Source organism: Trichomycterus rosablanca, chromosome 13, assembly GCF_030014385.1.
Source record: "Trichomycterus rosablanca isolate fTriRos1 chromosome 13, fTriRos1.hap1, whole genome shotgun sequence".
Taxonomy (NCBI): Eukaryota; Metazoa; Chordata; class Actinopteri; order Siluriformes; family Trichomycteridae; genus Trichomycterus; species Trichomycterus rosablanca.
Window position 1 is genome coordinate 28,935,275 of NC_086000.1, and position 13,323 is coordinate 28,948,597.

A 13,323-nucleotide genomic window follows, 5' to 3' on the forward strand; every position below is an offset into this window, starting at 1 on the left:
TGTGAAAACGTCCCAATAGTTATTTAGAAAGGAAAAAAAAAAAACATTTTAACATGATCAGCATAAGGTCCTCCTTGACTGGTCTGCTCAATCAATGTACTAAAACTTTGCTATTATAGAAAATACTATCAAGCACAAACTTAAAAAACAAAAAAGTATATTGCTATCATCTATGGGGTACTTCTATACTGTTCAGATGCTTAGTCTCATCTAATGTTTGAATGGCTAACACTTGGATAATGAGTTATTTCCTTTGATTTATACTGGTGTGTAGAAAAAAAAGTTAAAAAAAAAAAGTCTAAGTATGTGCAATTGCAATGCCAGGAAAAAAGTCGGCACCTCGTATCGAATCACTACCTAGATCCACTACAGCTGTCCCTTAAGTTTAAAAAAATTCCATTAACGGTTTAGGTCACTGTTACATTTGTTAAACAGAAAATGAAGCATTCTGACAATGCACTTAGAAAACTGACCCACAGAAATATGAAAAAAATACATTTAAAACAAAAATCATGAACCCATGATGGCATTCGTTCATGTCGTGCTTGCTGGCAGCACACATTACTAAGCCGAAAAGTCTGTTATTTAAGACATAGATTTATGGTCATGTGATCACATTGTCACCCAACTCTCTTTGATAAGTCCATGTGCGTACCAGAGATCAGAATCACTGCGAGAGAGATGACGAGTGGAATCCATCTCCAATCTGTTTACGTCATTTGTTCAAAGTTCAGCCCCCTTGTCTCCTGTTTACAGTCGATAACAGTTTCTCATTGCCGTCGGTCATTCAAAGTTATTCTAGTGCTGGTGGCCGACAGACAGCACCAGCGGGATGAGGCAGCCCAGAACGAGTGCCAGCACCTCCACCCTGGTCAGTCCTTTCCCCCCGCCTCCTCCACCCGAGTGGCTGTGCCCGCCCATGCCTCCCACCTCGGGAAGGACGTGCACCGTGGCCACGTATAGGAATGTGCCAGCCGAGAAGAGCATCGCCACTCCGGTGGCGTTGACATCAGACAGCGCCTCCTTACTGCTCTAAATGGAGAGAGAAAGAGCATGGCATTCGATTAATGGGTGTAATTAAGAAAAAGAGTTGGTGTACACTTCGTAATACAAGTGAGTTGACTGTCCGTACCCTAGTTGTAACCTAGTGTAGGTTTATTTATAACGGATGAAAATGTTACAATAGATGGTATTTAAAGTATATGAATTATTCCTAACTTAATAGACTGGTCCCTGTTTATACAAGTGATATAGTGGTCCAGTCTGACCAGAAAAGACCATTTTAAGGGTAGTACCCAACTTAATATGAAGTCAATACAAAACATTCAGATTCAAAAGTATTGCAAAAAAAAATTCAACCCCACTCAACTTAAAATGTAATACGATGATGTGATGTGTACAGAATTAAATGAAAATATACAGAAGTATCATTAAACAGAGATATATTTATTGATACATACAAGCCATTTTGATAATATAAATTGGCATAATTTTCAGTTAAAATGAAAAAATGTCTTGATAAAAACATCTCTTGACAAATGTCTATGTGCACTATTATTCAACCCCCTGCCTCAGTAATTGCTGGAATGTCCATTTGCCTTGATAATGTCTAGTAAGTGCTCCATAAAATGCCTTGCTATTTCTGTGAATCCATGATGCCAGTCACATGGTCAATTCCTGCAGCAGAAAAACACCCCTACATCATCACTGACCAATCTCATTGCTTGACTGTGGGGATAGTTTTTTTTCTAGTCATAAGCTTGCCCTTTCTTGCACCTGACAATCCACTATTCAATGTAGGCTATTCCAGTTCTAGTTTTGATTGGTCCCTTCATAGAACTTTGTTCCAAAACTTTGCAGGTCTATCCTAATTCATTCTGCCAGATTCTATTTAACCATGTCTGTGCTTCTTGTTCAAGAGTAGCGTGCATCATGGAATCTGGCCATGAAGTCTTTGGCTGTTAAGTGATGATCTTATGGTTACCACTAGCACATTTGTCCCAGCCTTCAACAGGTCAACCTGTAATTTTTTTAAACTACCACAGGAATACTCTTCCACCCGAGTGCCCTCAATTTGTATTGTCTCTGGTGTAATTTTAGACAATTCCTGCCAGACAATATGCTCCTGATTCATCCGAATGATGGCCTGTCTGTCTTGTGCAGCGTTCTTTAAATCTATCCACTGGTTAAATATTATAATTAAGTCTGAAGACTGGGAAGGCCATGGCAAAGCGTTCACCTTCTTTTTAAACCATCGTCGAGTTGGCTTTACTTTATGCTTTGGATTTTTATCTTGGTGCAGGATCCATGCTTTATTTGTAGCTTTTTGACTGACTCACATCAGCACCCTTAGTGCTGGTCCCATACATGGATTAAGGGGGCTGCGTCAGAAAGGGGATCTAGTGTAAAAACTGGGCCAAATCAAATATGTGGATGAATGATCAGCAATCCAACCCCTAATAGGAGCAGCTGAAAGGAATCATTCATTTATTCATTCTTCCTTCCACTTTCTGAAGAGCTCCAGTCCCTGATGCAAACATACACTCCCAAAACATCAGTGATCCACCATGTCTACAATGGGAATGGTTATTATGGTGTTCTCAGAAGCACAGTTTTTGTTCCACCACACATTCCTGTTTGAATTATGACCAAAAATTTCTCAGTTTTATTAAACCACATAATATTCTCCAACATTCTTCTGCTTTGTTAACATGCTCATTAGCATACTTTGAATATGCTGTCTTGAACAGAGCCCTGACTTCAACCCACTGAACACTTTTGAGATCACATGGAATGTAGATTGCCAGTCAGGTCTTCTTGTCTACTTATTTAATGCTCTTTCGACTGAATGGGCATTAAAACCCACACAGACACACTTCAACATCTTGAAGAAAGTCTTCCTAGAAGAAGCAATGCCACTCTAGGACCAAAAACGTTGCGTGCAACTAAAATGGGGTGTTCGACAAGTTCAAGGCTAAATGTCTATATACTTTTGGCCATATAAATGTCTCATTTTTTTTAAATGTTTTTTAAGCTAGCTATTTTTTGCCCTTAAATAATATGTCTTACCTGGCTTAGACCAAGAAAGGTGAGCATTGCAAGAACAGGAGCAGCCAAGGCAAAAACCAGCAGGTGTTTCCTGATTCGGTTCCTCTCTAAACCTGCATGCATGAGGAAGGAGACCAGGCCAAAGGCAGCAGGAGCCTGTAAGGCAGAGAAAAAGTCAGATTTAATAAGAAACACTATAAAGCAGTGAAAAGAATAAAAGACGTTTGTGACAATGTACTGTGGTGGACTGAATAGTTGTAAGTGGAATATTTTAAACATGGGTCATATTAGATCTGGATTAGAATTAGAATAACTGTGTTTAATGACAATGCTGAAATATGTTTTCATATGTTTGCAATATATTTTTATAAATTGCTGAGATTCTCAAGACTATCTGTAATGTATAGCAGAGATGTTGAAAGATTTAAAATATGTACCTTATGAAGCATAATGGCCACAAACACAATGAGTTGGACACTAGTCTGAGAGGTAGAAGCTGCTGCTCCAAGTGCAACTCCGTCAGCTGGAGAGAGAAAAACACATCGATTATAACAACGCATGATTCCATACTGTTACATTTTTTACCCTCAATGCTAACTGTTCATAATTTTCAAAATATACCAGTGCCAGAATAAAGACATGACCTGTATTATTAGTAGTATTTTTTCTGTTTATTTTTAATGTAGCACACAGTTTTGATCACACATTTTAACCTTGCCGCTAACAGCTAACATTTTTTCACCATATCTGTATTACTCAGTGTCCTGATGGCTATTTAACAGTAAGGGTGCAGCTTCTGCAAACATTTGAATTATAAATAAGAGATGGACTGGACATTATAATTTTATAAATGTTCAGTGTGAGCTTAAGTACCCTAAAGTATAATGTAACATTAGGATGGTGCATTCACAAAGTTCCAGCAAATAGGTTGTTAAAAAATAGGTCCATAAATAGACATGCAATATCATTAAAATAATACCATCAAGAGATTTCATACTGATACAGAAACTGCCATTGATCGTAATTGCTGATGCAAAAAAATTGTCTCTAATAATCAGTTAGTGAACATACACCGACCAGGCATAACGTTATGAGCACTGACAGGTGAAGTGAATAACACTGATTATCTCTTCATCCCGGCACCTGTTAGTAGGTGGGATATATTAAGCAGCAAGTGAACATTTTATCCTCAAAGTTGATGTGTTAGAAGCAGGAACAACAGGCAAGCGTAAGGATTTGAGCGACTTTGACAAGGCACAAACTGTGATGGTTAGATGACTGGGTCAGAGCATCTCCAAAACTAAAGCCCTCGTGGGGTGTTCCCAGTCTGCAGTGGTCAGTATCTATCAAAAATCGGCGACAGAGTGATGGCCGGCCAAGGCTCATTGATGCACGTGAGGAGCGAAGGCTGGCCCGTGTGGTCCGATCCAACAGACGAGCTACTGTAGCTCAAATTGCTGAAGAAGTTAATGCTGGTTATGATAGAAAGGTGTCACAATACATAGTGCATCTCAGTTTGTTGCATATGGGGAGGCAAAAGGGGGACCAACACAATATTAGGAAGGTGGTCATAATGTTATGCCTGATCGGTGTATATGTTATTCAACAATCATATAACAATTCATATCATATAACACACATATAAAGTATACATTTTAAAAAAATGTAAAGGAAATAAACATATACCTGTAACAAATTTGCTATATTAACAACATGACATTACTTAAACATGTTTAAGAAAATGTTTATAAAAAGGTATTAAACAAAAAGAAAACGATGACTAAACTTATAACACACTGATTTCTTTTGAATTTGACTTGACTGACTTGGGGGAAAAAAGTAAAAGTGGGTTCTTAGTCCCTTTTGGTTTCTCAATTTGAACTGCTATGCAAGTGGAAAGTACAATTAAGTTCTCAGTAATCAGTGGACCATGCAACAACAGACTTATGTAAACGTATACTGTATATACACATACACTACCGCTCAAAAGTTTGGGATCACTTGCAAATTTCCCTCTTTTCCAAAGAAAAACACATTTTCATGCAATTCACAAACAATTTTGTCCATTACACAATTCATTTAAATGTATCAGATGATTTTTAAAGAATGAAAATGTTTGCATTAAAGCCTATTTTTGTAGAGGCCTATTTTGCATATAGTCCTATTATTAGCAATTCTCAGTCCTCTGCCTCAATCTCCTGGTATGGCTGCCAATCCAAGTTAAGAATGTTATTAGGCTAATTGATTGTTAGGAAACCCTTTTTCAATTTTGTTGCACAGCTGAAAAAAGTTATACTTATAAGGGAGCATAAAAGGGAGCGCAACATTCTAGGTTAGTTTAGTATCTGAAGCATTAGCAGTTGTTGGCTTGCTTACAGGCTCAAAATGGCCAGAAAGAAACAACTTTCTTTAGAGACTCGTCAGTCTATTGTTGTGTTAAGAAAGGAAGGCTACTTAATGCGAGATATTGCAAAGAAACTTAAAATATCTTACCATGCTGTTAACTACTCCCTTCAGAGAGTAGCACAAACTGGCTCTAACAAGGACAGAAAAAGGAGTGGGAGGCCCTGATGCACAACTGTGCAAGAAGATAAATATCTTAGGCTGTGCAGTTTGAGAACAGGTTGTCAACTGACAGCTGCACTAAATAGAACCCGTCAAACACCAGTGTCAGCATCAACGGTGAAGAGGCGACTTCAGGATGCTGGACTTCATGGCAGAATTGCCAGGAAAAAGCCATACCTCACACTGGCCAATAAAAAGAAAAGACTGCGATGCGCCAAAGAGAAAAGACATTGGACACTGGAAGATTGGAAGAAGGTGTTGTGGACAGATGAGTCCAAGTTTGAGGTCTTTGGATCAAACAGAAGAACCTTTGTGAGGCGCAGGAACAATGAAAAGATGCAAGACCAATGCTTAATGCCATCTGTCAAGCATGGTGGAGGCAGCGTGATGCTTTGGAGGTGGTAAAATAGGAGATTTATATAGAGTGGAAGGGATTTTGAAGAAGGAAGGCTACCACAAGATTTTGCAACGCCATGCCATACCCTGTGGACAGCACTTGATTGAGGACTATAATGACCCCAAACACACCTCCAAAATGTGTCAGCAATATTTAAGAAATAAGGAGTCAGCAAGAATTCTGACTGTAATGGAGTGGCCAGCACAGTCTCCGGATCTGAACACTATTGAGCTGTTGTGGGAGCAGCTGGACCGTATGGTACAGAGGAAGACTGCACCAAGCCAATCCATGTTGTGGGAGATGCTCCAGGAAGCATGGGGTGAAATCACATCAGATTACCTCGAAAAATTGACAGCTAGAATGCCTAGGGTCTGCCAGGCTGTAATTGCTGCAAAAGGTAGCTTTTTTGATGAAGGCAAAATTTGAAGTACACAGTCATCATTTCCATTAAAATAAAAATGTCTTACTCTGACAATGTGTGCATGTCCTGTTTATTTGCAATATTTCCTCATCTCATGTGTGTTTCCACTGAAAACAAGAACATTTCACAGTGATCCCAAACTTTTGAGCGGTAGTGTATGTAAACACACACTCAACGACCCCACTCTGTAACTTTACGTGATCTGTCACTTTGTGGCCAAGCTGCTGTGGTTCCTAAATACCTTTTTAATAATACCACTCACAGTTGATTAAGGAATCTGGATCTAAATAGTATCCATTTCCTGACCACCCGCAAATTCAGTGAGCTCTTTAGAGCCACATATTCTTTCACAAATGTTTGTAACAGTGGGAGAGTGGTAGCCTAGTGGGTAGAGCTTTGAGCTATCAATTGAAAGGTTGAGAGTTCAAATCTTAGCTCTGCCATGCAGCCACTGCTGGACCTGGAGCAAGGTTCTTAATGCTCTCGGCTCCAGGGGCACCGTACAATGGCTGACCCTGCGCTCTGACCCTGGTTTCCACCAAGCTGGGATATCTGAAGAAAGCATTTTGTTGTACTGTACATGTGTAAAAAAGGCATTCTATTCTATTCTGTAAAGGCAGAGCGTATGGCCAGATGTAGATGTATGTACAGATGTATGTTTATAGCCAAGTATTTGATCCTATTTCTTTACCTGCCGCATGGACGACCAAACCAAGTGTTGTAGTGATTTTTGAGCTAGCAGCTCTCGCTGCCTCAGGATCTGCACGAGAAATGAAATTCATTAGAAGTCAGGCAAATAAGGTTTTATCAGATAATAAATTCAACACATTGATACACTGACCGTCACTGCTGTGCATGTGAGAGCTGCCAATCTGGTCCACCAGCAGCATGAAGACAAAACCCAAGACTAGAGAGACACCGATAAAGGCGTGGAGCTGCTCGTGACCGGGGGCGTGGTCATGACTTGTCCCTTCGGCCACTTTCTGTCCTGGAGCAGACACCTCGGCCTGGCCGTGAGCATGATGGTGTCCGGCTGCGATGAGAAGACACGAAGTGGGTTATTTTTAACAACTTTTTATGTCTGCTTACATATTTTACAATTTTATCAAACCCCACCACTTAACCCTCAATTGCTGAGACTGTATGCTGTAACTAATGGAAGTCACCTTGGATAAAGGCGTCTACTAAATGCCGTAAATGTAAATGTAACAGTAACAGCTGGCGTTCCTTCTCGGACAAGTTTAACTCTAAAAGCTAGATATGTTAACCCCTCAAGGAGCTAATAACTAAATCTGGCAAAGTTAAATGAAATGAAATATCCCTAAAGAAGTCAGTGGGCGGCACGGTGGCCCGGTGGGCGGCACTGTCGCCTCACAGCAAGAAGGTCCTGGGTTCGATCCCCAGGCGGGGCGGTCCAGGTCCTTTCTGTGCGGAATTTGCATGTTCTCCCTGTGTCTGCAAGGGTTTCCTCCGGGAGCTCCGGCTTCCTCCCACAGAATTGCCCTATAGGAGAATGGGTGTGTGTGTGTATGTGTGTCTGCCCTGCGATGGACTGGCGCCCCGTCCAGGGTGTTACTGTGTGCCTTGCGCCCATTATAAATCTGGGATAGGCTCCAGCACTCCCCCCCCCCCCTTCCCCGTGACCCTAACTGGATAAGCGTTTAAGAAAGTGAGTGAGTAAAGAAGTTAGGGGATGAGGCTTTTTTTTTTTTAATTGTGCAAATTAATAGTATCTACATTTTTTTTGTTAAGATGTATTGACTCCACAGTGAAGAAAGAATTAGGGTCTAGAAAACAAGTTTAGGTGACATTAAAATAGCACCTGAATTTTTTTAATGATATGTATTAATAAGAAACTTGCAGTAACGTATGACGATGTCCAGTCAACTAAGCTGCAGGACAATGTTCAGTAATCATGAAGCAAAGAATGAAATGAAATTGTACATGCTAACAATATTACAACAGCATACAAGAAATGTTGAAGTAATACAGTAGTCAGCATTTTTTTAAACAATAATAAATAAATAAATAAAAAGCTTCACCTTCCAGCACCTCCTCATAGAGTGCATGCACTCCCTCAGGTATGATAACAGCCAGCGCAGTACCACATAACAGCCCTGCACCCAACACCGTCACCAGCTTCAGCTTTTCCTGACATGAACAGGAGACAAAAACTAATATTTACACACACAAAATCTATTGCTTACCACAAGGCAACTCTGATGTAATCATTCCAAGTCAAACAAGCCCGGAAAGTCCTGTTTATCATGAACTGATGGGGTCAGCCAACCTTCGGTCAGTATTACAAAGCTACTCAGGTACATCTAGCACACAGATGCACTTTGTTCAAAAATGTTCCATTCCACACATGTTAGATATTATTTGATGGTGGTCCACAGACAGGGCAGTGCCATTATAGTGTGTGCTAATGATATATTTTAAATGTCACTGCTGACATTTGAAACACTCAATGTGTAGAGAAAGACAACATAGCTGTACTAATTTACATTTTTGGCAGACACAAAACAAATAAATCCTCTTGGTGTCCAGGCTGCTGTGTTTTATTAGTACTTGCCTAGTGGACATAAAACAGATGAGTTTTTTTTTCCTTGGGGTAACCTTCCAAATTAACATCATCACAACTTTGTGTCCTCTTATTTTCTCATATAAATGACATCTACAAGAACTGTTGTGATATTTAAAACAGGCAGTTAGATCTGCGCTTTGGCAAAACAGAGACCACATATTTTGCTAATAGATAAGCTGTTATTTTATAGGAACAGAAACACACACACAAACACAAATGCAGCTGTGAGGGGGAAAAAAAGCACTATTCCTAAATGTACATTTGGTTGTTATTTATTTATTTATTAAAATTTTAACATCATTATTTACACACTTTGGTTACATTCATGACAGTAACGAGGTTACTTGTTACACAGGATTTATCAGTTTAACCCACGGAGGCGTTGGTTGGTTTCGGAGGAAACCCACGCACACATGAGGGGGGATGGGACCAGGACCCACCTGGGGATTGAACCCAGGACCTTCATGCTGTGAGATGACAGTGCTACCCACTGAGCCACCGTGCCACCCACATTTGTTTGTCTGATAAAGGAATCGATGAAAAATTAACATGGATTTATATTTTTTTTATCTTGAATACCTCCATATTTAACACCATATTATATTAAGGTCCTTAAACACATCATTTTTACCGATGTTTGCGAGTGGAGTGGGAGGCAACTCAAGGCAACTGGTACAACTGGTTTTTGTTGTGTAATAAACTTCCAGCACATATATTTCTTTTATAGTTACAAAGAAAGACTATTGGGCTTAGAAATATGGACCAAAAAAGTATATGTATGAAAAACTGTACTGACACAATTTTGTTAGATAATAATAACAACTATAATAAAAGAAAAAAAAGAAACGTATTTGATAAACAATTGTTTAAATACTGCAAAGTGGCTTTTTTTACATTTAGGTCTGGTTACCACTAGAGGGCGCTTTGTAGCCCAGGACCTAAAAGTTAAGTAAACTTGAGCTAAACCGTACAAGCTCTGACCTCATCTTTTCATTGCATATTAATATGGCACAAAATAACTGTGCAATTACATATGGCACAAACCAAATCCAGACTTATCTGCACCATACATGATGTGCAATTCTCCATTTTCAATTGCCCAAAGGTCCATATGAAAGTATAAGTTTACTGAAGTTGACGCAGTGATGGATTCACCACCAGACAATAAGAGAAAACAATACCACTAGCAACAGCAGAACAGTTGTCAGTTTGCTACATTACTAAATAGTTGATGTGGTCTTTTTTTATTATATTTTAGGGCAGGGCTTTAATTAAATCAATTGCATTTGGGTTTAAGTAAAATAATTTGTAGTGTCTCATTCTAGTGCTGATTCTGTGACAGTTGCATGTGACCAATTAACAGTCTGCACTCTTTCTCACTCCACCCATACAGTATAGCTGTACACTTGGACCTGGACCAGAAGGGTAACAACATTAAGTGTGAATAATTAAGTACAGTATGGGTCACTTGGCAATGGAAACAACAACTAAATGTTGGATCACTGTACCACAGTGTGCAATTAAAAAAGGCCCTTTAGAAACCAGTCTTGTGTTATTTGGTGTAAACAAATCTTTGTTTATGCTTATAAATGCATATTTTTGTTGATATATAAACCCTATGCAAATCTGAAGTGGACATACGCATTGAAAATATATAAAATAAAAAGTGATTAAAATTCTTATTACTTTTACTGTACTATACGCCTATTAAAATGAATTTGGAAACAGAAAACAATATATACAGTGGTACCTTGAAACTCAACGTCAATTGCTTCTGGGACTGGCGTTGAGTTTAAAAGGCATTGAGCTTCAAGGTATTTTGTTCCCATAAGGATGTATGGATAACCTGTTAATGCGTTCCATGGTCCCGTGGACTTGCATTAGTTAGGCTTATGTAAAATAATGGGGTTGATTTTGACACTTATACACTGAAAATAACACAAAAATAATATAAAAACACTAAAATAAAAAGCTGATTCTTACAATTTCTCAGAACCCCGAGCTGTAACACAATTACTGCACCGCTCAAGCCGAGCACTGAAAAAAATCAACTGTTCATTGTTAATTTAAAATTAAATAAATAAATAAAAACTAAAAAAAAAACGAACAAGATGAGTTTAAGGGAAATGTTGAGTTTAAGGGTACAAATTTCTCGAGGAAGGGCGTTGAGTTTTAAAGATTTTGAGTTTAGGGGACGTTGAGTTACAAGGTACCACTGTATCTAATTACAGCAGCTACTGTTAATGTCCAAAAGCATGTGAACCCCTTTCTAAATTCAGTTCAGTTTTTCTTTTCAGCCATACTTACTACTAACAGATGTAAAAAGTAAACAATACGCTTCCAAATTAGAGTAAAAGTAAAAACAAAACTGTAAAAAATCTGACAATGTCTTGAAACTCCAGTGGCCTGCAAAGACCTTTGACACCCAACCTTAGAGAAGACGTTTGGGAATTGGGATGAATCTGAACATCAGTGCCCAAAACTCACAAATGCTCTAATGACTAAATATGGGTACTGCACACCACATATACACCTAAAAACATTTACATCCTCTGTCATTCCTAGAAGTGTGGAGACAGTTATGGCTGCAAAAAGGGGGTTAACTTTATATCAATGCCTAAAGTTTTTGGAAACTTACATTTTCAACGGGCTTATGGTCAAGAGTCGATTTTTTTAACAATGCAAAAGAAAATCAGCAGTTTGACAGATCAAACAAAAAATCGAGTTTGTCAATGGAAACAACCACTAAATGTGGCATCATAGATTTAAAAACATACCAGACCATAGCGTACCATGCTATTAAAAAGGCCAGTTAGAAACCAGTATTGTGTTATTTGGTGTAAACAAATCTTTGTTTATACTTATAAATGCATAGTGAATGACAATGAGATACACCTAAAAACGCTTTAAATCCTATATCATTCCTAGAAGTGCTGAGACTGTTATGGCTGCAAAAAAAAGGCTAATTTTACATTTACCTAAAGTTTATGGAATGGCATTTTCAATGAGCACATGTCGATCTTTTAACAATGCAAAAGAAAATCAGCAGTTCGATAGGGCAAACAAAAAAATCAAGTTTGTCAATGGAAACAACCACTAAATGATTTGTGGTTGTTAAATGATAAAAGATTTAAAAACATACCATACCATAGCGTACCATGCAATTTTAAAGGCCAATTAGAAACGAGTCTTGTGTTATTTGGTGTAAACAAATCTTTGTTTATGCTTATGACTAAATGAGATACACCTAAAAACCTTTAAATCCTATATCATTCCCAGAAGTGTGGAGACTGTTATGGCTGCAAAAAAAGCCTAATTTTACATTGATGCCTAAAGTTTATGAAATTGCATTTTCAACGAGCTCATAGTCAAGACTTAAGACATTTTTAAACATAGCAAAAGAAAAGCAAAGCAGAGACACAAAAAGATAAACCAAAGCAGTTTGATAAAGTAAACAACAACAATAAAAATCGAGTTTCTGAGGGTCAGATGAACTTTGGTCTGTTCGACAAAACAATACGCTACATTTCACTAGTTTTAACATATTAAACAAATACACGTCGTGCTAAATTAAACTTACCTTTTATATAACTGTTATATTTGCGTTTTGGGATAGAATTTGTTAGAATGTCGAAGTAAAACAGAAATAAAAGACTGAACTTTTTGCAAGCTAGCTGAACCCACCAGGCGCGTGCAGTGTAGTGACTCACCTCAGAGAAGTTCACAGCCAGTGGAATAGTTCCTGCCACATAGCAGCCCACTAACATGGAGATGGAGAGCAGACTAATAGAACTAAAATCATCCATTTTAACCTAATATAAGCTTTACACTAGTCTGTCAATGTGAAGTGAGGTAACTCGACGCTCCGACTATTAAACGCTTCGTGTTTCTCTATACAGCGCGGAATAATAACAAAGCCGCAGTGCAAACAAGCCTCAGCTCTCCTAACCGATTAACACGCATCAACAGTCGACAAATCAGGCGCTAAATATCACTAGAATTATCTATAAATAATCCCCGATGGTCTCTAGCTGCGTCAGTCTGCAATATTTGGAACATTGAACCCCCCACCTAACAAATCACGTCTGTTATTATTACTACTGGTTCTGCTGCCAGTGCTGCCACAGGAGCGATCCGCGTTCACTAAAACAACTCCCTAACAGCACATATAAACACAGTTGATCTCAGATCACACCGGATCACTTGTTTTCTCATTAGTTTAACACTGACTCTCAGCTCTCACATCATGCACACTGCAGCCAGACAGCATTTAAAGTCTCTTGCTTCGGTTTAGGCCCTCATCTG

At 38.7% G+C, this 13,323-nt stretch overlaps 1 protein-coding gene across 1 annotated transcript; it reads right to left on the reverse strand.

Moving 5' to 3' along the window:
• slc39a9 (solute carrier family 39 member 9) lies at positions 1 to 13,323 on the reverse strand. Its single transcript, XM_063007077.1, has 7 exons — positions 12,729 to 13,323; positions 8,474 to 8,582; positions 7,273 to 7,464; positions 7,123 to 7,191; positions 3,486 to 3,571; positions 3,070 to 3,204; positions 1 to 1,032 (listed from the first exon to the last, which is right to left on the reverse strand). The coding sequence occupies exons 1-7, from the start codon at positions 12,822 to 12,824 to the stop codon at positions 799 to 801; spliced, it is 921 nt and encodes a 306-aa protein (XP_062863147.1). The 5' UTR covers positions 12,825 to 13,323; the 3' UTR covers positions 1 to 798.

What these genes read in the sequence shown, in the direction of transcription:
- slc39a9 (XM_063007077.1), bottom strand. Translation starts at nt 12,824, where the DNA reads ATGGATGATTTTAGTTCTATTAGTCTGCTCTCCATCTCCATGTTAGTG. An exon ending in CTATGAGGAGGTGCTGGAAG is followed by an intron (nt 7,465 to 8,473) that starts GTGAAGCTTTTT and finishes TTCTCATCGCAG; the next exon opens with CCGGACACCATCATGCTCAC. An exon ending in CCTTTCTTGGTCTAAGCCAG is followed by an intron (nt 1,033 to 3,069) that starts GTAAGACATATT and finishes CTCTCCATTTAG; the next exon opens with AGCAGTAAGGAGGCGCTGTC.